The following is a 27151-nucleotide window of genomic DNA, read 5'->3' as shown; positions in this document are numbered from 1 at the left end:
TTGGTTAGTGTGATAGGCTAAACCATGTCTGCCATATCAACATTAAATGACTTGATCAAGATTATCCAATGAGAAAAGTACTACGAGCTTAGAAAAAGTTCAAGCATTTTGCTTCTACCGATTTCTTTTGTTCCTTCTGTTATATCTTGGTATAAAAAATTAATGTTTTAAAGTGAAAAAAAAGTTAACATTTTTAAGCCTTCATGTTGGTCAACGTTTCCTGAAAAGTTTCATTGTTTGGTACTTCCCCCCGCCCCAAAATTTTGAGTTGACTTCTAGTAAAATGCATTACTCTTACTGCAGCTGTGTGATAAGATTGAGGTTATGCCACCTCATGCGTGGAACTAATGATTTCTTGCTCTTTTCTTCTCTATACAGAGGCTTTCATCCTACTATAAAGGAGGATTTGAACAGAAAATGAGTAGGCGAGAAGCTAGTCTTATTTTAGGTGTAAGGTAGGTGTGCAGTGTAAGTATTATTTTGTTCTGTGGCCAAGCTTGTCTTTAAAAAAGAGAAAACGCTACAGTAAGGTTATACTTACATTTAAAATTATGAGTAGGAGGCAGAGGAGAAAATACCCAATTTTTCTATTTTAAAGCCTCAAATCTAAAAGTATCCCACTCCCCTTAAAAAAAAAAGACAAAATTGTGAAAGATCTTTATTCTTTAACAAGGATCTGTAATATTTGAATACTAATGTTTCAGTCAACCAAAATATCCTTTTTTGTGACACTGAATTCTCTCTGGACTCAGTTTTATAATTTGATATGTCTCATATTTTTAATTATAGTGCAGGATATGTTTCATAGTTTTTTTCTGCTTCTGCAATGTGACAGCAAGCATATTTTATTGTGCTTTTTTCACCTTAGTATCCATTTGTTGTCTTTTTGGACAATATGGGAGAAAATTAATGATATTATATGATTGCTGTGTGATATCATAAAACATTTAATGTTAATAATATTTTCCCCTATGATAGATTTACCAAGAGTTGTATTCATTTGTTTACCATATGTTCCCTTAGAGCCCACTCTCAAATTTTTGTGGGAATTGGTTACAGTATGTCATGTACAACAAATCTTCTGATGATGTAATCAACACAATTAAGTAAATTAGTTAGTAGAGTCCTATATTGGCAAAAAAATTTTGATATCTTGTAAATCAGATTTTTTTTTTTTTTTTTTTTTTTTGTTAGAGACAGGGTTTCACCATGTTGGCCAGGCTGGTCTTAAACTCCTGACCTCAGGTGATCCACCCACCTCGGCCTCCCAAAGTGCTGGGATTACAGGCATGTTCCACCATGCCCAGCCTACATTTTTTTCTCTTTTATGACCTAGCAGGAAAAACAAAACAGTTGGGAGGAGGAGCTCAATTTAGCTTGGTGCTTTATTTAAATCTAAGAAGAGATGAGATCTCTCCTTATCAGACAACAGAAAATAGGAAATGATTTTAAGCATGAGAGTCAGATTAGGAAGTTAGCTATACTGCTAGCTATTCCTTGCTTAAAATTATCCAGAATGGCATTGTTATTTTTCCTAAAGTTTTATTGGCCTCCCAAAATACCTTGTTGGTGATCTTGAAATCTGAGTATGAAACACATTAGAAAACCAAATACAAAGAGAATATCCTTTAATATTATGCAGGGCATTTATGTTGTTAGGACAGACAGGAGTTGACTACATTTTGACATTCTCTTAAGATAATATGTTTGTAAAGTTTTATCCCATAGAACCGAAAGCTGTATAAAATTCACTTGGAAAATGTAGTGATTAAGAGCACAGACTCTGGTATCAAGTATCTGGGTACAAATACCAGTTTACCACCTACCAAATAGGTGACCCCAGTTTTATCATCTGTAAAATACAGATAATAGTTTTAATGGCATAAGGTGCCATGAAGATTAAATTATATAACATGTGAACTTCTTTTTTTGGAGGTTTGTTTTTTCTTTTTTAAACTTTTAGGTTCAGGGTTATATGTGCAGGTTTATTATAAAGATAAACTTGTGTCACAGGGGTTTGTTGTACAGATTATTTTGTTGCACAGGTACTAAGCCAGGTACTGAAAGAGTACCCAACAGTTATTTTTTCTGCCCTCTCTCACCTCCTACCCTCCACCATCAGGTAGGCCTGTGCCTGTTGTTCCCTTCTTTGTGTCTATTTAGCTCCCACATGTAAGTAAGAACATGTAATATTTGGTTTTCTGTTTCTGCATTAGTATGCTGAGGATAATGGCCTCCAGTTCCATCCACTTTCCTGGAAAGCCCACGATCTCATTATTTTTTGTGGCTGCATAGTATTCCATGGTATATATGTACTATATTTTCTTTATGCTATCTACCACTGTTGGGCATTTAGGTTGATTCCATGTCTTTGCTATTGTAAATAGTGCCACAGTGAACATATGTGTGCAACACATGGTACTTACTAACTGCTCAGTAAATGTCAGCCAACCATAGCAGATCCTCATCCTGATTCTGTGGCTTAGGCATTGCCCTGTATGATCTTGGTCAAGTTTTTTTGTTTTGTTTTGTTTTTAGCTGTTCTATACTTTGGCTTCTTCATTTTTGAATTGAGATTAATAATATTCTGCCTTGTTAGAATAACATAAGAATGATATGATAATATATAATACCTACCAAATATCAGGTGCTGAAAAAATTTTGGCTCTTGTTTCTTTCCATGTCTGTCATGAATGCAGAAGCTAGATATTTGCCCCAACACATTAAACGGAAAGGTAAATAAAACTTACCTGCTTTCCTCTAGCCCTTTGTTTCAGTCAGGCAATGTTAATTATGACAAGATAATTTAAGATATGAGTACATGGCTATGGTTCCATTTTCTGTGATCTTTAAATATTTACTATGTAGACTATATAACAGGTAGGTGAAGGCAAAATGGACCTGATCCTTTTGATAACCTATTTTTAAAATACTCTGTGTGCGCTAGATGATTCTATACATTCTGACATATTGCATAGAATGAGAATTGCTTATTGAAATGCGTATTTGAGTCTTCGCCTTATGTTTTTCCTTGCAAGAGAGTAGTGTCCTGCACTACAACTCATGTCTATAACAAAAAGCCTGAATTATTTTACAAAGCTGCCCAGGAAAATTGTTTTTATACCTGGTACAATAAGTCCTCACTTAATATCACCCATGGGTTCTTGTAAACTATGACTTTAAACAAAATAGCTATAATGGAACCATTTTTTTCATCAGTGTTATAAAGGATGTTGAAGGAAATGACATTATTCAAGGACCTGCCATACATCATTTTGCTTAAAATCACAGTTTTTTTAAGAACTATCAACAACATTGAATACTTACCGTATTGTCTGAAATGATGCACGTTTGTGATTTTTAAGCTTTCTAAAAACTTTTGTGGAACTTTGTTTATAAACTACATGTATTAGTTCATTCTCACGCTGTCATGAGTAAATACCCAAGACTGGGTAATTTATAAGGAAAAAGAGGTTTAATGGACTCATAGTTCCACATGGCTGGGGAGGCCTCAATCATGGCAGAAGGCAAAGGAGGAGCAAAGGCACATTTTACATAGTGGCAGCAGGCAAGAGAGCATGTGTAGGCGAATTGCCCTTTATAAAGCCATCAGAGCTCGTAAGACTTAGTCTCTATCATGAGAACAGCATGGGAAAAACCCACCCCCATCCATCAGTTACCTCCCACTGGCTCCCCTCCCATGACACATGGGGATTATGGAGCTACAATTCAAGATGCAATTTGGGTGGGGACACAGCCAAACTGTATCACTATATGTTACTCAAAAGCTCAGTAGTAAAAAAAAGATAAAACCAAAACTGCTTCATTTGCCGTAAGGTCCAAGAACACCACTCAGTTCCACGTACCCCCACTGCCAACCAGATGCATTCTAGGGAGCCATTTGAAATATGTGGTCTAGGTAACATCATGTTTAAAGTTACATTTTCAGTTTCATAGTAAAACTGTGTATACTGGAGGTATATCATCATAGCCACATTTAATTTTTATACTGAGCTTAAAAACTAGACTTCTCTCATGTTGTTTAATCTTTACAGCACAAACATGTATTAATATTAAAATGTATTAAGGTTTAAGAGACTTAATATAACAAAAACTAAAAGGGAGTAAAGACTGCCAGCAAACCAGAATACGTCTCATTTGCAGAGTTCACCGTTAGGAGTCTGATAATTATAATCTTAAAGGCAGAGTGTTTTGAATGCCATGTTTGCATATATGTACGTTCCTTTTTTGTGTTTACTTTAGTTCAGTGGTTGGTGGACCTCAGTGTGCATATTACTTTACGGAGTTTTATGTACAAAACCATGTGGACTGCTTTTTATAGCATAATTGATTATCAAGGATAATTTTGACTGGGTAATTTTCAGATTTTGTTTTATGTGCTCAACTAAAACTTACTATCTAGAATAAAATGGACCTTGCCATATATCTTCTAAAAAAATATACAATGGTTTAGAAGAACATTGACACATATATATATATATACACGTATATACACACACATATATAAATATATATGTCTGTGTGTGTGAGTGTGTGTGTGTGTGTGTGTGTGTGTGTGTGTGTGTGTGAGAAATTTGGGTTTTACTGAACTTTGATCTTCATTAAGGGCCACATTGGTGATGAGCTTTATGAAATAAAGTTTTTAAGCTACCCCTTTTTTACTTTAAAATTCTTTGCATAATCTTTGTAATATCAGTATTTACTAATATGGAGTATTTGTTCTTTTAAGTTGTTTACCATTTTACAGTTATTTTTGGAGGGTTATATAAAATACATTAAGCACCTGTATTATATACATTCTAAATTCTATTTTAAGATACAAATCATAGCTTCAGCCCTAAACTTATTTAGAATCTACTTAAGACAGCCTGCCAAATACACACAGAACAGCTAGAAAACATGACTAACAAAGGCAAGATGTGCTACAGAGCACCTCTATAGAGGAGGTGATAAATGTAGATTAGCCAAAGAATTCGAAACCATTATACTGGAATTTTTCAAACTAATAGGTTTTTTATTTCTTAATAGGCAATTAAACAGTATAGTGTTCATGCCTCTGGTATGATGTTTAACAACTACTTTCTCAAAATTTAGTAGTCTTTTAACCAGATAATGTTTAATTTCTGTCTGGGGGTACCTACAAGCCAAAAAGCAAGTTTAGAATGCTGCCTCAAGGACTTAGATAAACAGCCAAAAGGAATACCCTTAGGTCCTTATAGGAAAAGATTTGATTCATTTTACTCATGGAAGAATATTTTATTTGCTTACTCAGCAATTAATAGTGCATTTGCATGTGCTTGGTGAACTGTCATTTACCCACAGATTAGAGGTAGCAAGTAATTGGCAAGGAACTGCCCAAGACTAGAACAGTAGCAGAATCAAGGATTGACAACTGATAGCAAGGGGGAGGCACTGTTCAAAATAGAACTTAAATGAATAACATCTAGGTCCATTTAGCAGGAGGACAAGCAAACATCACCAGATGTTGAGAGTTTAAATGATGATGATGACAATGCTGTGAGCCATTCAAGAAATGTTAAATTAGGTCATTTGCACTTTACTTTTAGAAAGCAGGAAATATCTCTTAATACATTATCATAAGCATCCTTTATATTCATGTATGCTAGGTTATATTAATCTTTTTACCTATATTATCTAATTTAAATACATCTGGGAGGTAGGTTTTATTACTTGTATATTACATATGAGAAAATTGTAACTGAGTTTAAGCAAGACAAACTTTCACAGCTAATGAGTAGTGGAATCAGGACTTTGAACCTATTTCTGACTAACTCTAAAAGTACATGCTTTTAGGTATTACATTGTGGTTCATCCATGCAAATTAAATTACTTTGAGCTTCGCAACAACTACCCTGTGCTTTACGTCAACCATTATTATCCCCATTTGAGGCTCAGAAAAGTTAAGTAGCTTAAATAAGATAGTATAGCTATTAAGTAGCAGTAGATATTGTTGTTGTTAGTGTTATTTTTTTTTCCTTGCCTAGAAAATGTACTCATAAGCAACATTTCCAATACTGGATAAATTAGGTTTTACTCAAATAATTTTAGGAGAATGGCTAGGCGTGGTGGCTCATGTCTGTAATCCTAGCACTTTGGGAGACCGAGGCAGCCAGATCACAAGGTCGAGAGATCGAGACCATCCTAGCCAACATGGTGAAACCCCATCTCTGCTAAATATACAAAAATTAGCTGGGCATGGTGGCATGTGCCTGTAGTCCCAGCTACTCAGGAGGCTGAGGCAGGAGGATCGCTTGGATCTGGGAGGCAGAGGTTGCAGTGAGCCAAGATCACACCACTGCACTCCAGCCTGGAGACAGAACAAGACTCGGTCTGAAAAAAAAAAAAAAAAAAAAAAAAAATTATCTACTTTAATTTTTGTTTACAGCATAGGCTTACAGCCAAGCTTTTCCCATGGGTTTTTTTCTCAAAGCTAAATAACTATGAGATATAAAGAGTTCTGAGATCCTCTATAAAGATAAAATATACTAAAGCATTTGCTACATTCCAGGTATTGTTATAGCACTTTGTAGGCATTAACTCATTTAACCCTTATAGTTGCTCTAGCCCTGTTTTACAATGAGGAAACTGAAGCACTAAGAGGATGAAAATTTGATCAAGCTCACTCAATCTGATGCTGGGATTAAAATCCAGCAGTAGGCTGGGCGAAGTGACTCATACCTGTAATCCTAGCACTTTGGGAGGCTGAGGGAGACAGATCATGAGGTCAGGAGTTTAAGGCCAGCCTGGACAGCATGATGAAACCCCGTCTCTACTAAAATACAAAAATTAGCCTCGTGTGTTGGTGCACACCTGTAATCCCAGCTACTCAGGAGGCGGAGACGGGAGAATCGCTTAAACCTGGGAGGCACAGGTTGCAGTGAGCAGAGATCGTGCTACTGCACTCCAGCCTGGGTGACAGAGTAAGACTCCTTCGTGGAAAAAAAAAAAAGTCCAGCGATGTCCCTCTGGAATCCAAGTACTTGCCTGCTACACTATATTTACTGCCTTACCCCAAAATAACTTAAAAGCATATGTTTTCAAACTTACAGTATTGTCTGCAGACTCTGACTCCCCTAACGTATATATTGTTTTGTTTTTTAAATGAATTGAGAATAAGGACTGACATTACAAAGGACTGAAGAAAAACACATGTAACATTGAATCAATGATTTATTTTGATGGTTAGTGGAATTAAGTGGAAAGCTGTAATTTCATATTTGTCCACAAGATGGTGAAATTCTCATTAGGTTTTAATTTCTTGAAACCCATATAAACCATTAATTTATAATCTGCATTTGGCGCTATTTATTATAAGCACTTTGATTTCTTTTTACAGCCCATCTGCTGACAAGGCTAGGATTAGAGCAGCTTATAGGAGAATCATGATTTTGAATCACCCAGATAAAGGTAGGTAGAATTCGTATTTTTTACAATATGTGTATCAAAATATACTGTGAATTCCTTTCAAATTAAAGTCATTATAAATGATATGTAGTTGAGATGGAAGTTTGTGTGCCACATGTATTGTGATTTTTTTTCTCATAAATAGCATTTAGGTTAAAGTTGAGTGATTCACACAGATAGTGGGTTTATATTATATGCTTTCAAGAGCTTAGTTGCTGATTTTGATATATGACTTCCTGAACGCATCTGATGTACCTTCCGTTTTGATTAAGAAAAATTAAAAATATGAGTTATGGACTCTTTGGTTGTATAAATTGATTTGGGTATCACGAATTGTATTTATTTAACCTTAAATGTAAAACCACAAGAGTTAGAGGATTTCCTCCAAATCTCTGAATGTAATATGTCATAGATGATTCTGAATTTCTTAATTTTATTCTGGAGGACTGTGAGGCTGAGCCATTTGTTTTTAACTGGCCAGGTTTTTAATGTAAATTTATCTTACAGAAAGACAATTATTATAACTTTAACTACACTACAGCTGCTTGAGAGAGAAAGCCCATATGTTCATTGCTGTTTCTGCTTTGAAATAACAGATGGTAGAAAGTTACACTGTATTTCAGAAGTCAAAGGGGGTGGGTAGGAGAGTGAAGTGTTTCTTGGATTCTTATTTACAGACTTTCAGTTTTCTAATTATTTAAAAAAAAATTAAAAAACAAATTTTGGATTCCTCTCCATCCTAACCAACACCAAAATAAGGCATTCTTTTTCAGCTTTCTCACTTAATTACTTACTATAAAATTTCTTTTCGCTGAGCATCATCTCTGTTGGTTTTTGCACTTACTGTTCTTTAGCATGAATAAACATGAGAATAAACTTTGAAAAGAGGTTTTGCTGAAAATTTCTAAACAGTTTCAACAGTTCTGAAAGATTCACTCAGCTAATTTACTTTGCATTGTGGGCTTTTGGAGTAATTGGCAGAGAAAGAAATGTGTTGAAGTGCCTCCTTAAAGCCCTCTGTTTCCCAAACAGTCCCTGTTCCTTCCAGGTCAAGTGAATACCCTTCTCTGATTGATTGCAGTAGGGTCAAGCACTCCTGTCTGTCTTTCAGATGATTGACAAGTTGTTGATTGTGCCTGCTGGCAAGGAAGCAAGTTCTAAAATGTATCTAACAATATGTATTTTTAGACAGTTGTAATAAAAAAAGAAAATGTTTGTCTCTCTTATGAGCCAGTAGTGTTTAAGGAATTACTTGATTTATTCTGAGATGGTATATTTATTCGATTTGAGATTGTTGACTTTAGTGGGCTTACTAATATCCTTCTCTCTGGCCCTGTGTGGGTAGCTGGGTGTGAAAGAATGTACTTAGGAGCAAGGGGTCAGCATGTTTCTCTGGCTTCTACCTTCCAGCCAGCATGGTGGCCTTAAACATTCCTTTAACTTCTCCAAATATGAGCTTGTTATTTACAAAATGAAGGGATTTATTTCTAAAGTCCTTTTTGTTTACATGATTTAATAACCTTTTATACCTATTCAATAATGTAAAGGCTGCACCTTATATCTCTGTTCAGATCACATTTTTTTTTTCTTTTTTTTTGAGACTGAGTCTCACTCTGTCACCCAGGCTAGAGAGCAGTGGCACAATCTCAGCTCCCTGCAACCTCTGCCCCTTGGGTTCAAGCGATTCTCCTGCCTTAGCTTCCCAAGTAGCAGGGATTATGGGTACGCACTACCACATCCGGCTAATTTTTATATTTTCAGTAGAGACAGGGTTTCACCATGTTGGTCAGGCTGCTCTCAAACTCCTGACCTCGTGATCCGCCCACCTCAGCCTCCCAAAGTGATAGGATTACAGGGGCAAGCCACTGTGCCCGGCCTAGCTCACATTTTTAACTTAAGAAAGATGCTTTTAATTTTTTTGGATTATTTTACTCTCTAAGAATATATTGACAACTGTGGACCTTCTTTTCCATATAACTGCTCATTTACCCAAAGTTTAAAAACACTTGGAATTTCAGAAAGTTCGTGTGCTTCCTAAAACCCATCCATGTACTTACAGTTAAGAACTCCAATTAAGGAATGTTGGAACTTATGTTTTTGATGGAGTTGGAGACGGTAGCTTATGCATCTGAAAATTATCTTTTAAGAAGGAAAGTTGTTTTGTTTTCAATGGGAAGATAAAAGATTTTAAATAAAAATGCCTCACTGCCTTTGGAAAGAGAAATCCAAGAGTATTTGGGGAAGTATGAGAATGGGCAGCTTTTAATTTTGTTTCTTCTTTTTAGAATCTTTCAGCATATTTACTTTGGCCAGGTCACCACTGGGTTTTGTGGGTATTGTTGGTAGCTGGAAATACTTAAATCTCATTTCCAGTGCTTCTGAATTCATGAATATGTTTCCTCGCCCCACCCCACACCCAAGTAACTTTTCTGTTGGTTTTGCTACCAGCTGATAGAACAAATTTGTAATTTCAAATGTTGGACCAACTATAATTTGTCACACATTTCATTATCAGCTGTGCAAAGAAAGTGACACCAGAAAATTAGGTGTGGGAAATGGCTGAAAATAAATTTTTTGTAATTAGTTTAAAATGTGCATTTAGATGTATTTTGGTAAAAAGGAAATTTTGCTTTTTCAATGTAGTGAGATAAAAAATTAATGCAGTAAAACCATCTTAGGTCCTTGATCTAATGCTTTCAAGGCTAATATCTTTTAGATTACTGCTTTTCTTAAATTGATGAAGAAAGAGGTTGATGGTTATGAAATCAGTAGTTTTACAGTAATGCATAGAAGAGGAGAGGACAGATTGCTCAGAGATTTCTGAAAGGCTATCCAATACAGTCTTAATCAATGTGTGTTTTGCCTGTTCTTGCCAGGCCAGTTTGTTCAAGTTAAAAACAGGAATCAAAAGTAACATTTAGAAAGTTTTATAACATCACCATGATAATCAAATGTGTGATACTTTTGTACTATGTGTAAGTATTGGTCCACTACAGATTGGAAATCTTTTAAAAATTTAAAAGTACTCCTTTGCTGTAGTTTGAGAGGCACTGATCTAATCAATGCTGCTTCCTATACAAACTGCTGTGCCCCAACCCCAGGTTTTCTGATTAAGTATGTCTAGAGTGGAACCCAAGAGTTTACATTTCTAACAAAAGCCCAGGGGAAGCTGCTGACAGTGTAGGGACCACATCTTTAGAAATGCTGATATAATGTAATACGTCAACATTTGGATGATATGTAACTCTCAGTGAAGCCGTATTTCCCAAATGACCAATGAATTATGTTACAAAATCATAGATGGCAAAAAATAATAATAATAATAATTCAAAGTAAATGACCAACAGATATTAATATAACAGACTTTGAAAGTTCATTGGCATGGTTTCAGGTTCTACAATGCAACTAATCTTTAAGACACTACCACTTGTTGAGTTTTGGGTTGGCAGCAATGAAGAATATCTGCAATTATCTGAAAAGATGAATAAAATACTCTTTCCTTTCCCAGCTACCCATTTGTGTGAAGTCGTATTCATACAACATATCACAAGAGAATGAATGAAGAGGTTGATACAAGTATCAGGGTATTTTCTGTTAAGCCAGACATTAAAAGAGATGTGGCACGCACCTGTAATGCCAGCTACTTGGGAGGCTGAAGCAGGAGAATTGCTTAAACTCAGAAGATGGAGGTTGTGTTTTACGAAGCCCTCCAGTTGATTGTAATGTACACTAATGTTTGAGAACCACTGCTCTAAGGGTTCCAACTGGGTTTCTGGGGTGTTCAGTGGGGTTCCTATACCTGGTGTGTTCTGATCTCTAATCACAGTCTCCTTAGCATTTTGAAACTTCCAAAAACTTTACTGTGCTTTTCAGAAGCTTCTTGCTTTTTTTCAGAAACTTTCTATTTTGTTCTACTCTGTATAAGTTCAGAATTTGGTGTGGGTGGGTGGGTGGGTGTGTGTGTGTGTGTGTATGTAAAACACCCAACTGTGTATCATGCTCTATTTTCAAGCTTGCCTTTGTCAGGTTGTGTGTGTGTGTATGTGTGTATGTGTAAAACACCCAACTGTGTATCATGCTCTGTTTTCATGCTTACCTTTGTCAGGTTGTGTGTGTGTTTGTGTGTGTGTGTGTGTGTAAAACTCCCAACTGTGTATCATGCTCTGTTTTCAAGCTTGCCTTTGTCAGTTGGATCCTAAATCTTTCAGTCTACAGTTTTTGTCTTAGCAGTGTGTCCTTTGCCCATACTTTTAATTTCTTGCCTTACACCAGGAATCATCAATACTCCAAGGGAAAAAGCAGTTTCAGAATGTCATTTTACCTCTCCCCTTCCAGAATGTTCCCCTTCAGAATCTTTGGACCCTCAAGTGATGGTTTTCTTAGCAGTTTCTCTATAACACTAATTCAACAGGTAGGGTTTTTTGGTGGTAGTTTCATTTCTGTTATGAATTTCGTCTGGCTTTTTAAAGTTGTTTTCAGTGTGAGCATCTAACACACTACTCCATCATAACCAAAAACAGAAGTAAAGAAAGTTACTTTTAGACAGTGTGACAAATGAATTGGCTCGCAGGTCATCTGGGAGGCCAGTATAATAATCTCAGTGAGAAATAATGATGACCTAGTTCAGAATGGAGACAAGAAAGCGAATTTGAGATATGTTTTAGAAACAGAAGCAACACTTACTGCCAGTTGATTTGATACAGGAAATTTAGTATTTCCCCTTGATTTCTGAGTGAAAAAGTTAGATAGATGGTAGAGCTGTTTACTGAAATGGGGATGATCTAGAGTGGACAAGTGTATTGTAAACAGGTTTAGGAGAAAAAAATATGTCTTGATGTTAAGTGAATTAATCAGTAAATTGTCCAAGTGGAAATGGAGAGTAGAAATTGAATAAATGATTCTAGAGTTCAGAAAAACAGACTGGACTTAAGAATTTGGGAATCATCAATTTAAGATGGTGTTGAAATCAACCTTAAGAGGTCCTGAAAAGTAAAAGTATGGATAGAAATAAGGAGGAGGAAAAAAACCCAAGGATCCAAGTCTAAGGAACCAAACACTTACCAATCAAGTTAGAAAAGGGGAAAACAGCAAAGGAGACAGAAGGGAAAAAACCTAAGAAAATCATACCAGAGAAGCTAAGCCAGGAATATATTTAAGGAAACCAATCCAGTGATCAACTGGATTGAATGCTGCTGTGAGAACCATTAAAATAAGGATAGAGAAGAGGGTCTAGAGTATTTTTACAACATTGGAAGACTTTGATGACCTTAAAAATGGACTTTGACACCAGCCTGACCAACGTGGAGAAGCCCTATCTCGACAAAAATTAGCCCGGCGTAGTGGCACATCCCTGTAATCCCAACTACTTGGGAGGCTGAGGCATGAGAATCGCTTGAACCTAGGAAACAAAGGTTGCAGTGAGCCAAGATCACGCCATTGTACTCTAGCCTGGGCAAAAAGAGTGAAATTCTGTCACACACACAAAAAAAAAACCACTTTAAATTGGTGCTGTGTTAAGGAGTAAAAAGATGTAGAAGTTGAGTTAGCTTATATACACAGCTATTTTGAGAGTTTTGTGAGGAAGAGGAGAGAAATGGAATAATATCTGCAAGAGGGGGATGAGTCATTAAGGAAAAAAATGATATTTTTTGTTTTCTTTTGCTTTTTACCTTTTTAATTATAAAAGTTTGTTGAGTAGTTTTGAGCAGGTTTGTGTGTCAGTGGAAATGATCAACTAGAGAAGTTGATGATTTAGAAGAGATTATGTTTAAATTGCGGGGGGGGAATAAATGTGATGTTTTAAGTCTCAAAAGTCAATTGTATAGATATTGGACAGATTTGGCAGTGTTTTACATGGAAAAGAGCCATGGGACATGTATTTGATCTGAAGGCCTATAAGATTCAACAGCATAAAAGCTGCTAAAAGTTTAATGCAGTCCTAAGCTGCATAAAGAACACATAGTATTTTTACTAAAGACCAAATATTACTGCAGTCCTCTGTATTTATTTGTTATGCATTCATTCAGTTAACATGTATTTATCCAGTTGTACTGAGCTAGGCATTTAGATCTCATCTAGAATTTTGTGTCTGTGTATGGATGCTAGATTTTTTAAGGATACTGACAAATCAAATAGTATTCAGAGGAAGTTGAAACAGGATCATGAAGTAACTGGAAACAATGTTATATGAGCAATTATTTATTCCTCAACAAAATTTATTGACTACTTAATGTAAATCAGATAATGCACTAGATACTGAAAAAGATAACCAAAAACCTTGCCGTCATGAATCTTATATTCCACTGTGAGAGACTGTAGTAGATAGGTATTGGTAGTCTAAAAATGGCCATAGATTCTTCATAGCAACTCTCATCAAGAAGTGAAGTCTGACGTCTCACCTTTTATATTCAGGTTGGCCTTTGTCATTTGCCTTGACCAATAGAATACAGCAAAAATGACGTGATTTCTGAGCCTAGGCCTCAAGAAGCATTGTAGCTTCAGCTCTTACCTTCTTAGATCTTTGAGACCACCAAGTGAAGACAGCTAAGCTTTCTTGAAGGATGAAAGACCAAGTAAAGAGAGGCCTACCTATCCCAGCTTAGGCCCTATTGAGGCCATCCTGTACCACCCACTCCGAAGAACCACCCAGCCAGTCCACAGAAAAGTGAGAAATAAAAAGAACATTGTTGCTTTCAGCCACTAAGTTTTGGGGTGGTTTGTTATGCAAAAAAGACTGATATAAAAAAAAATGCCCATGATGTCATGGATCATAAGTGCTTTGAAGAAAAAGCAGAGTGTGAGAGATAGAGAGTGGCAGCTGGAGGGGAGGCGGTTGCTGATTTACTTATAGCCTTCTTAGAAATTCTCTCTAAGAAGATAATATTTGAGCAGGGACCTAAGGGAGTAAGTCATGCAAAATGTAGAAAGAATATTTCAGGCTGAAGAAATACCAAGTGCATAGGTCCTGAAATGAGAACATATAGTTTGTTTCTGGAATTATAAGCAGGTTAGCTGAAGCATAGCAAGCAAAGGGGAGAGTGGTAGCAAATACAGTTGGAGAGAAAGCCCAAGGCCAAATGATGGAGTGACTTGCAAGCCATACTACAAACTTTGGGTTTTACTTTTAGGTATTATGGGAATACTATTACCTGTTTTACAGTATTTGGAAGACTATTGTGCTGTGAAGCAAATAGGGAGTCGAGTGGAAGCAAGGAAGTCACTAGAGAAAATTGTAATTCAAGAGAATGATACAGTTTTGGACAAGGGTTGTTGTAGTAGAGGAGGTCAGGGAGAAAATAGTCTAATTCAGGATATATTTTGAGGGATGCCCAACAAAGCTTGTGAATCAGGGGTAAGAAAAAATGAGGAAAGATGACTCCTAGGTTTTTGGCCAAAGCAATGGTTAGAGAAAAAGAAATTTGCTACACTGAGAAACTGAGAGGGGATCCATGCTACATCGAATACTTAAAATGTGGCGTGCACGTGAAGTTCCTCTTCTATTCCTCTATGAGGACAGAATTATGTTCACCGAGAAGAAACTCTAAGCAGTGAAAATTTGACCCCTATAAGGAAGGCTTTTCTTCTAGTTGGAACCCAAGACATCAGTCAGCTAGTAATTATTGAGGCCTTTTCGAAGTCAGTAGAACAGGGTACTCTGGCACTGGAGCTACAGCAGCGGAAAAAGTGATGTGCAGATAGAGGCAGCAAAGGTAATTTGATTGAAAACTACTAGAGAACAACTTGTTAGGGATGTCATAGAAGGTATTCATTTATTGAGTAAGAGGTAGAACCCTTCCAGACCCTTCCAACTCTGGGTTTCTGTGATTCTCTAATGATATGATAAACAGAATCTGACTCAGATATTTTTCTTCAGATCTTCTGGTCTTTATTTTTTAATGCTATATTGAGATATAATTCACATACCGTGCAATTCAGTTCATCCATTTAAGGTGTACACAGTTCAGTAGTTCTGGTTTATTCTCAGACCTATGCAACATCACCCTCAATTTTGGAATGTTTTATCACCACAGGAAGAAACCCCAAAGAAACCCCTTTAGCTATTGTTCCCTCATCTTCTTGTTCTCAGTTCTGTTCCATTGGTCTGTCTGTCCTTGTCCTAGTACCACACTGTCTTGATTACTGTTGCTTTGTAGTAAGTTTTAATATTGTGACATGTGAATTCTCCTACTTGATTCTTGTTTTTTTTAAATTATTTTGGCTATTCTGGGTCCTTCCATAATAATTCCGTATGAATTTTAGAACCAGCTTGTCAATTTCTACAAGGAAATAAGCTGGGATTTTTGATAAGAATTGCATGAAATCTGTAAATTAGGGTGGAGAATTTTGCCATTTTAACAATGTTAAGTATTCTGATCCACAGAGACAGGATGTTTTTCTGTTTATGTAGATCTTCCTTAATTTCTTTCAACAATGTTTTATAGTTTACAAGTCTGAGTTTTGCAATTCTTTGATTAAATGTATTCCTGTTTTATTCTTTTTAATGTTACTGTGAATGGAATTATTTTTATAATTTTATTCTCAGGTTGTTTATTATAAATGTATAGAAATACAGTTGAGTTGTATATTGATTGATCTTTTATCCCACAACCTTGCTAAACTTATTTATTAGGTCTAATAGTTATTAGTGGATTCTTTAGGATTTTCAATATATAAGATCATGTCACCTATGAATAGTGATAGTTTTACTTCTTGCTTTCCAATCTGGATGTCTTTTTTTTTTTTTTTTTTTTTTTTTTAACCTCATTAGACTGGCTTGAAACTCCATTACAATATTGACCAGGATTATGAAGAACAGACATCCTTGTCTTATTTCTGAGTTTAAGGAAAAGCATCCAGTCCTTCCCCACTCAATCTCTGGGTCTTTTGTAGATACTTTTTATCTACAAACATACTAACACTTAGAGAACTTCTTTCTATTACTAGTTTGCTGGGTGCTTTTTTCACGAAAGGGTGTTGAATTTTGTCAAACCCTTTTTCTCCATGTATTCAGATCATTATGTGAGTTTTATTTTATTTTGATGAGATTGGTTATGTTAATTGATTTTAGTGGTTACACCAAGCTTGCATCCTTGTGTGGGTAAATCCCACAGGGATGCAAGGTTTATAATTTCTGCATCTCTTTGTTGGTCATGGTTTATAATTATTTTTATATGTTGCTGAGTTTGGTTTGCTAGTATTGTGTTTTAGAATCTTTGCATCCATATTTATAGGATCCATATTTGTTAGTAGCTTTCTTGTGATATCTTTGTCTGATTCTGGTATGAAGATAATACAGGCTTTATAAAATAAATTAGGAAGTGTTCTCTCTTCTATAAGCCATCAGGGCCTGGGCTTTTCTTTGTGGGAAGTTTTTGTTTATTCAGTCTGTTGTTATAGGAATATTCAAGTTGTCTCTGCTTGAGTCAATATCAGTTTGTATCTTTAAGGAGCCTTGTGCTTTTTCTCTAAATTATCTAATTTATTGACATACAGTTGTTTCTCTTCTTTTTTCATTGTCTTAGGTTGAAGGTTAAGTTATTTATTTGAGATTTTTTTTTTTTTTCTGTCACCCAGACTAGAGTGCAGTGGCACAATCATGGCTCACTGCAGCCTTGACCTCCCGGGCTTAAGTGATCCTTTCACTTTAGTCTCCTGAGTGGCTGGGACTACAGGCACATGCCACCATGCTCAGATAAATTTTGAATTTTTTGTAGAGATAGCGTTTTGCCATGTTGCCTAGGGTGGTCTCAAGTTCCTGAGATTAAGTGATCTGTGCCCCACTTAGCCTCCCAAAGTGCTGGGATTAAGGTGTGGCACATTGTGCCTAGCTGTCTTCTTTTTTAACATAGACATTTATAGCTATAAATTTCTCTGCACTGCTATCCCTGTGTCCCATAAGCTATAGATGGTGTTATTCATTTTTAATGTCATTTTATTATGGTTGGATAATACAATGTATTATTTCTGTCCTCTTCCACCTATTAAGTTTTGTTTTGTGGCCTAATATATACTCTGTCCTGGAGAATGTCCTCTGTGCATTTGAGAAGAATTGTATATTCTGTTGTTGGGTAGTGTTCTATAAATATCTATTAGGTCTTGTTATAGTATTAAGTCTTCTGTTTCCTTGTTGATCTTTTGTGTGGTTGTTCTGTTATTGGAAGTGGGTTGTTCTATCTGTTACTGGAAGAATATAAAATATTCTTTACTTCTTAATTCTGTTTTTGTTTTGGTTAGTTTTTGTTTCATATGTTTTGGTGCTCTGTTGTTAGGTGCACATACGTTTATAGTTGTTCCATTTTCCAGATTCATTGGCCCATTTTTCATTATAGAATGTCCCTTTTCATCTCTAATAACATTTTTGGTTTCAAAGTTTACTTGGTCTCATTAGCTAGTCTAGCTTTTCAGAGATTGCTGCTGTCAGGATATGTCTTTTTCCATCCTTTTACTTTCAATATATTTGTCTTCAAATCTAAAGCGTGTTTCCTGTAGAGAACGTATAGTTGGCTAATCCTTGTTTGCTTCTTTTCTCTCTTTTTAATAGAGACAGGGTCTTACTCTGTTGCCCAGGCCAGCCTCAAACTCCTGGGCTCAAGTGATCCTCCTGTCCAGATCTCCCAGAGTGCTGGAATTATAGGCATTGAGCCACTGCACCTCACTGGATCATGTTGTTTAATCCAGTCCGACAACCTTTGCCTTTTGATTGGATTGTTTAATCCATTCACATTTAGTGTTATTATTTGTTATTTATTTTTATTTTTATTTCAGTAGTTTTGGAGGAACAAGTGGTGTTTGGTTGCATGGAAAAGCTTTCTCGTGTTGGTTTTTGATATTTTGGTGCACCCATCACCCAAGCAGTGTACACTGTACCCAATGTGTAGTCTTTCATCCCTCATCTTCCCTTTCTCTCTCCCCACCCCGAAGTCCATTATGTCATTCTTATGCCCTTGCATCCTCATAGCTTAGCTTTCACTTATAAATGAGAATATACAATGATTGGTTTTCCATTCTGAAGTTACTTCACATAGAATAATGGTCTTCAGTTCCACCCAGATTGCTGCAGATGTCATTATTTATTTCTTTTTATGGCTTAGTAGTTTTCATGATATACATGTACCACATTTTCTTTATCCTCATGTTGGTTGATGGGCATTTAGGCTGGCTCCATATTTTTACAATTGTGAATTGTGCTACTATAAACATGTGTGCAAGTGTCTTTTTCACATAATGACTTCTTTTTCTGTGGAAAGATAGCTAGTAGTGGGATTGCTGGACCAAACAGTTCTACTTTTAGTTCTTTAAAGAATCTCCATACTGTTTTCTATAGTGGTTGTAGTACTTTATACTCCCACCAGCAGTGTAAAAGTGTTCCCTTTTCACCACATCCACGCCAACATTTATAATTTTTGATTGTTTAATTATAGACATTCTTGTAGGAGTAAGGTGGTATGGCATAGTGGTTTTGATTTGCATTTCCCTGATAATTAGTGATATTGAGCATTTTTTATATGTTTGTTGGCCATTTGTTTATCTTCTTTTGAGAATTGTCTTTTCATGTCCTTAGCCCACTTTTTGATGGGATTATTTTTTTTCTTGCTGATTGGTTTGAGTTCCTTGTAGCTTCTGGATATTAGCCCTTTGTCAGATGCACAGTTTGTGAAGATTTTCTCCTACTCTGGGTTTTCTGTTTATTCTGCTGTTTCTTTCTTTTTCTGTGCAGGAGCTTTACTGAAAATTTTTATTATGAATGTGTGTTGAATTTTCCGAACCTATTGACATGATTATATATTTGTTTTTTGTTCTGTTAATGTGGTAAATTACATTGATTAATTTTTCAATGTGTAAGCCAATCTTGCATTCCTGATAAAAACCTAACTTGGTCATAATAGCTAGTCTGATTTGATGAGTGAATATTTTGTTTGTTTTGCACCTGTGCTCATGAGAGATATGGGTCTGTGGTTTCCTTGTGACATCTTCATTAGGGTTTGTTATCAAAGATATGCTAGCCTCATAAAAAGAGTTAAAAAGTGTTTTCTATTTTTCAGAAAAAATCAATAAAATCATCACCAGGATTTTTATTTATGGGAAGGTTTTTAATTAATGTTTAGTTTCTTAAATATTCTTTTGATTTTCCATTTCTTATATTAGTTTTGAAAGTTTTGTTTTTCTTGGAATTTATCTTTCATTTACATTTTAACATGCTCTGACATGAAGTTGATTAGTTTTTTTAGAGAACTAATCTTTCACTGTGTTGATTCTCTCTCTTGAATGTTAATTTCTATTGTGGTATCTTCCTTGATGCATGAGTTATTTAGAAGTGTATTGATTTAAGATTCAAATGTTGGGATACCCTGGATGTGTTTGTTACTGATTTCCGGTTTAATTCTACTGTGGTCAGTTAACAGACTCTTTTTCAGTGTTTCTCAAACTCTTTGTGTTGGAGGACTTGTTTTTTTTCTCTCAATCACAAGTGGACTGACCGCTTTTGTAAAATACAATGAAAATGAAATTATTAGAAAATTATAAGATCCAGGTTTTACAGGGATACAATATTATATCAAACAGCTATATTTTCTAAACACTTATTCTCAATTTCCAAATATGTCTATGGTCTAATAGTAGTTGTAAATCAACATTAGTCCATGGAACACACTTAAGTAGAACCGTTTATTGTTATTTTAATCTTCGAAGTGTGTTGAGACTTGCTTTATAGCCTAGCACATGGTCAGTTACAGTAAATGTTCCATGTGCAGCTTAAAAGAAGATACATTGTGTACTTGTAGGGTGAAATGTTTTATGTCAGTTAAATCAAGTTTGTTCATGTTATTTAACTTCAGTGTTCCTACTCTCATCTTGTCTCCTTGTTTTATGCATTATTGGGAAGAGGCATCACTCACTAAGATTGTGGATTTGTGGGTTTTTTCGTTTTCTCCTTTTTTTTTTTTTTTTTGCATATTTTGAGGCTACCTTATTAGGTATATTCAAACTTAAATTGCTTTCTTTTAGCAGTATACTGACCCTTGTAACACTGTGAATTTGCCTGCTTTATTTTTGGATTTTGCCTTAAAATGTACTTCATCTCATAATTAGCATAGCAATGTCAGCGTTATTTTTGATAGTGTATATATTTTTCTATTTCTTAAAAGTATAGTCTCTTAAAACAATACATAGTCTGCTGGATTTTTATTAATCAACTTTATTGAGATATAATTTATATAGAATAACCCGTTTAAATCTGCAGTTTGATGAGTTCTGGCAAATGTATCTGTGCCTGTAACCACTAACAATCCAGAAATAGGCCATTTCCATAAGCTCCAAAGGTTCCTTGTTTCTTCCCATTGCCAGTCTCCCTTCCCTCCCCTGCCACAGCTTGGGCAGTCACCATTCTTCTTTTTGCCATAGACTACAGATTAGACATGTCATTTTAGAGTTTCATATATATAGAATAGTATTATATACTCTTTTGTGTCTGGCTTCTTTGAAGGAAAAAAGCAGTGCAGAATGTTGGGCTCATCCTAGTGCATTTCCTTTATCTCAGGATCTTGGCCCTCAAGACCTGACTGACTTGGTAGCCCTCCAGTGCTTTTATACTGATGTGTTTATATTTTATTTAGCTCTTGTAGTTGGGTGTCAGTGGGAGGGTTGATCTTAAGCATGATAGTTCACAGTAGCCAGAAGCAGAAGAACTCTGGCAATATTTAGTGGTAGAAGTACAAAGATACAGAAATACCAAGGGCGAAGGTTGAGCGTTCTAATTAAATGGAACCCAATGAATTCCCCCAGAAAACTGAAAGGGGTTTGAAAAATGTTATTTTCTTTATTCTTTTTCTTTCTTTATTTTTTTGGAGATAGGGCCTCACTGTTTCACTCAGGCTGGAGTGCAGTGGCTTAATCAAGGTTCACTGCAGCCTCAGCCTCTCCAGTAATTCAGACTACAGTTGTGCACCACCACACCCAACTAATTTTTAAATTTTTTGTAGAGACAGAGTCTTATTATATTGCCCAGGTTGGTCCCAAACTCCTGGGCTTAAGCGATCCTTTCACCTCAGCCTCCCAAAGTGCTAGGATTACAGGCATGAGCCACTGTGTACAGCCAAGAGCGTTTTGTTTTCGTTAAATCTAGGATATGCTATCAGTCAGGATTCAGTGCCAGCACCTAGGTATTTTAACCAGGAGAGCATTTAGTACAGGTTACACGTTGTCAGAAGATCTGAAGGAGCAAGTTCTACACTTGGCCTACAAGAATGATTCCTAATTCAGAGCTACTCTGTCAGGGAAGCTGCTGCCTCACAGACTGCCACTAGAACTGTGCGAGAAGCACAGTTGATGCCACCAGTATACCACACTCTTGCTTACTAGTAGTAATGATAACGAGGTGCAGCAAGAAAGCCTTTCCCTCATTTCGGCCTTCCAAGTGTCATAAGAATGGCTCTGATTAATGGAACCTAATGTGAATCAAACACTACTTGAAGGGAATATAGGAATTGTTTTGGACTGAGGAACTTTCCCAAGTATTCAGAGGTAGAATGGGGATCACAAGAACCAGTCCCAAATTTCTACCACGTACATAAATTAAAAGCCCGTAACTTAGAGTGAGTGGTAGAGAATTCAGCATTATTCTGAATAAACTGTCATTTTGTTCCTCTAACATTGCTATGTCATAGGATAATATTTAATAAGACTTTCTATTATCTGTGGCTTTGATTTTTTTTTCCGACGGCTGAGTGAGCATATTACGGCCTGTGATTTAAATATCCAGAATGCATATCAATCAATTAATGGTTATGTTTAAGTTCAATTAATATTTTAATATTTGCTGAGGATATTCAGGACATTGAGGACATCACCCTAATAACTCTAAGAATTTAAAGAGCTCACCACATAAGCACTGCCTAATTCCTGATCGCTAGATCATCTTCAAATGTAATCATGAAATTGATGTATTTCATAACCAAGTACTTTAAACTTTTATCAGCCTTCTTTGTAACTCTTGTTATAGCATATTCAAGGACATGCTATGATATATTCCATAAGTGTTTATAGCAGTTCAGATCTTGATATGAAAATGTCAGTGGTGTCCTCAAGGGCAAAGAGCTAAATGTAGCTTTCTCCAGCATTACCCTTTCTACCACAACACCATGTTTGTTGATCTGTTTGCTTTCTTTTCACTTCATAAGTTGGGTGGTATGATATCAATAAAAGGCCTGAAAAAAGTCAGGGCAATTTACGCCAGTACTAGCTAGATTGGTTTGTTGTAAGCTAGTGAGACCTTATGATGTTTTCAGCAGCTATAGATGGTTTGTACTTAAGGGGAGAATGCAAAATGAAACACACAAAGAGATTGGTGAGCTGTAATATGATTGTTAGTCTGAGCGTTAAACAATGGCAGTATTGAGGACTAGAAATTAGAAGGCGTATGGTTTAGCTTTCATGTGACAGTTTGGGGCTAGTATTTTTGTATGTCAAATAGTTTCTGTTTGTGATTTACAGTGATTGTGCATTTGAAATTCACCTCAATTTTCCTTTTGCTGTTTATATACATTAGAAATAATTCATTGCAGAGAACTCCAAAAAAGAACTGACTTAATTTTATTTTGGGGCACTGTAAATCGAAAACTATACAGAATCATTTCAAAGAACAAAAAGAATTTCTTTTGACATTATTTTTATATCTCATTTATTAATATTAGATTATTTGTATTAAGTAGGTTTTTAGCACTGGGTAGTACATAGTTGCCTTTTTTTTTTTTTTTTTTTGAGACGAGTTTTGCTCTGTCACCTGGCTGGAGTGCAGTGGTGTGATCTCGGCTCATTGCAGCCTCAGCCTCCCAGGTCAAGCGATTCCCCTGCCTCAGCCTCCCATGGTTGCCTTTTTAAACATGGATTTTATTTTTGTGACATCATAAGTCTCGATTAGGACTTTAAAAGACCCCTTGAGTTGATTTACCTTCTTCAAAAAGATACCCCTCTTCACAGATGAATATGTCTTTTAAAAAAAAAGAAGTCATGGAAAAACCTGTAACTTTATTTACCTAACCATTCACTTAATTTTAGAACATTCTCTGGTCAAATGAATGATGAATGTCTGACCGGTGAAATATTTGATTGTTTTTCAAGTTATTTCTGATCATACCTTTCTTCCATCATTTTTCTCAGAGGTTTTTTTGATTATTTAATAGTTGTAGGACTTCACTAATCAAGTTTAATTTATACGGTTTTGATTTCTAGTTAGCTTATAAAATAATTCATCAGATGATTAATGTGTGAGACAATATCAGAGAAGAGTATTTTTATATTTAGGGGACTTTAAAGTATGTCAATGATGAAGTATATTTTAATTCATTTTTCTTTTTTCTCTCAGGTGGGTCTCCTTACTTAGCAATCAGAATAAATGAAGCAAAAGATTTGCTAGAAGCAACCACCAAACACTGATTGATGCTCAAGCACCATGCTGAAGGAAAAAAAAAAGAGGGAACTTACAAAAAAAAAAAAAAAAAAGCACTTCAAAATATTCTAAAACATGGTCTTCTTAATTTTCTGTATGCATTGACCACATCCTTTCTTACACCATTAAGCTGTGTAACAATAAAACATTAATAGTCTTGCTTTTTATTATCTTTTAAAGGATCTCCTTAAAATTCTGTAACTAATCTTTTTTCTTATTTTCTTTGTGACATTCATACATTTTTAAGATTTTTGCTATTTTCTAAATTCCCTCCTACACACACACGCACACGCGCACACACACACGTATGCAAAATGTGTAACTGTCAAGAATGCAATTGGGATTTGTGAGCAATGAGTAGATATTTTCTTATTGCTTATATATGTACCTATATTATCTCTTTTTTTCAGGGAATTTGGGACTTTACCTATATAACATGCTTAAAATGTCTTAGAACAAGCACTGGCTGATACCTCTTGGAGATATCTGAAATGTAATGGAATTTATTAAATGGTATTTTGTAAAGTAGGGGTTAAGAACTTGTTCAAGAACCCTGCTCTCTCTGATACCCTATAGCTAAAGCATGAGGACTTGGAGAGCTACTAAAATGATTCAAGTTTACAAAATGAGTTCTATGAGGAAAGGCCGAGAAAAGTCTGAGGAATTTGTATTTAATTATAGTCTTCCAGTACTATGTATTTATTCATCACCCATCTACAAGTATTTATTGACCCCTTTTGATGTGCTAGTCACTATTGTGGGTCCCCTGAGAGTTGCAAGTATGAAGCAGTTATGGATCATGACCCAAAGGGTACGTAGAAGGATAAATCACATAAATGGTGAACAGGGTTAGCTACAGATGATATATTTTTAAAGTTCAGAGGAAGAAGAGAATATGTTAAACAGTACATGAGGGAGGAATAAGTGGCATGGAGCTTTGTGGAGTACGTGGCCTAGAGCTGGGCTTTAAAAAAGAAAAATAAGAGATACCATATGATTGGTGAGATGAGTCAGTGTTATTTCTCCTGAGAGGAGAATTAGCAGAAATAGATATATCAATTAGTGCGATTAGAGTGCAGGGTTTCTGGAAAGCAAGGGTTGGACTGAGTGGTCATCAAAGGCCAGCCCTGTGACTTAGACTGCATTAAATTAATTTCTTAAAACGTAGTCCCTGATCATTATCACTTTACTGTTCCAAAGGTGAGAGAACAGATTCAGATACAGAGTGCCAGCATTATTCCCCAGTACTTTTGGGTTCATTCCAGGTAAACTGAACTACTGCATTTTCTCTATCTTAAAATACTTTTTAGATATCCTGGATGCATCTTTCAACTTCTAACATTCTGTAGTTTAGGAGTTCTCAACCCTGGCATTATTGATATGTTAGGCCAAATAATTCTTTTTCTGTGGGAGGTCTCCTGTGGATTTTAGATGATTAGCAATCACTACTAAAGACTAGTCATTTCTCTTTAGCAGTGACAACAAAAATGGTTCCAGATATTGCCAAATGTCCTTTAGAGGACAAAAATCACCCCCAGCTGAGAACCACTTCTGTAAAACTTTAATTAACACTTTTTTCTTTTGGTTTATAAAATAATGATCCTGACTTAAAATTGGTAGAAACTTAAAGCTGATGAAATATGGTTCTTGCTTTAAAGTCCTTATACATGTCCTACTAACTTTCTTATGCTTTAGTGTTTTTCATTTTTCTCCTGTTACCTTTGTACCTAAGAATGCCATCCCAGTCCCCAGATCTCCACCTGCCCAAAGTCTAGGCATAGCTGAAGGCCAAGCTCAAATGTGTCCTCCTTTTACTGGTGCTTCCAGCACAAGTAATATCATGAATTACCAGCTCCCTGAGAGCATGCATCGTGTCTGTTGTTTAGTGTTAAATTGGCACCCAATAAATATTTGTTGAGTGAATGAATAAATTCCTGTAGCACTTTATTCTTCACATGGTATATAGGGACTATAGCTTGGTGCCTTGTGAGCAACTCTTTGTGTAACATACCTTATTTCTCATACTAAAATGCAAGAACCTTCAGAGCAAGGATCTTGCCATTCATCTTTGTAACCTCTTTACTCTGGAACTTGTATTTAGTAGGCATAAAGTTTTAACGTACTGAGATAATGTTGCTGTTTTCTGAATGCTGTACATCGGAAAATGTTACTGCTAATTTGGAAGGTTCTGCTAAGGAATATTGGGGCACCCTCAGATGCACCTTTTAATTGATGTCATATTTTCCTAATCCATACTTTATTCATGAGAATTTGAGTCACCCAAGCATTAGCTTGAAATTTCGTTAATTCCCATTTTCTTTGCAGGTGCCTTGAAGTCAGAGCTGATTTTAAATACTATCTTCCTGTTATGTGATCTTGGGCAGTTACTTAATTTTCCAGTCAATAACTGGTATCTATAAAATAGAGAAAATAATCCTATCTAATAAGGTTATTGTGGGGAATATGGATATGTAAAGCATTTAGTCACATAAATGCTCAAAAAAATTTAATTTTTACTTTCACTGCCCCATTTAATTAGTTTTATCTTTAAAACCACCTTGGATTAAGGGTAAAATTTCAGGTATGTCCCAGTAATCCTGTATTTTGCCCTTTAATCTGCAATTTGGGTAGAATATGGTGGGGACAGCTCATGTGTATTCCATGCAGCATTAACTGAGGCTGGAGGCACCACTTCTCTGGCCAGCAAGTTGGACCTAGTTGTTGACTGAGAACCCTGGTTCCTCCTTCCATGCATAGGTTCCTCTTTACATAGGCTTCTCCCCAGGGGTATTAGAGCATCATCACACCATAGCAGTTAGAGAATGGCCCAAGAGACAAAAAATAGAAGCTGCCAAATAGTTCTTCCTGGGTCTGGAAACTGTCCGGGCATCAGTTGTGCCATATTCAGTTGGTCTAAGAGTTACAGAGCCTGCCTAGATTCAAAGAGAGAGGATAGGACTAAAAGAATCAGTGGTCATTTTTAATGTGCAGCAGGACAGGGTTGGGATATTTTTTCCCCCTTAAATATGTGAAGGCATTACTTAAAATCAGGCATATATAATTGAACTATAGCTACTTGGAGTATAAGCTCAGAAAATTTCAATTAATAAATACAATTAGTGTTTTCCTGCTGTTATCCTTGTACCTAAGGGTGCCTGCCATCCTAATCCCCAGATCTCCACAACTATACCTATGTAGTTGAAGGCCAAGCTAAAATGTATTCCTCTTTTTCTGGTGCAACCAGCAAAAGTAATACCATGAATT

At 35.9% G+C, this 27151-nt stretch overlaps 1 protein-coding gene across 1 annotated transcript in view; it reads left to right on the top strand.

Annotated features, from left to right (window-relative positions):
• Positions 1–25546, top strand: part of DNAJC15 (DnaJ heat shock protein family (Hsp40) member C15) — an 85364-nt gene extending 59818 nt beyond the window's left edge. Inside the window, exons 4-6 of the mRNA XM_032294774.1 lie at positions 379–455; positions 7379–7449; positions 23804–25546. Of these exons, the coding sequence (XP_032150665.1) occupies positions 379–455; positions 7379–7449; positions 23804–23874 (219 nt within the window). The 3' untranslated portion in view covers positions 23875–25546. The remainder of the gene's footprint in view (positions 1–378; positions 456–7378; positions 7450–23803) is intronic.
• Positions 25547–27151: the final 1605 nt, after the last annotated feature.

This window comes from Sapajus apella, unplaced genomic scaffold (assembly GCF_009761245.1).
Source record: "Sapajus apella isolate SASKATOON/1434 unplaced genomic scaffold, GSC_monkey_1.0 scaffold32, whole genome shotgun sequence".
Taxonomy (NCBI): Eukaryota; Metazoa; Chordata; class Mammalia; order Primates; family Cebidae; genus Sapajus; species Sapajus apella.
Note: the sequence above shows the minus strand (reverse complement) of the source record. Positions and strands in the feature narration are given on the sequence as shown.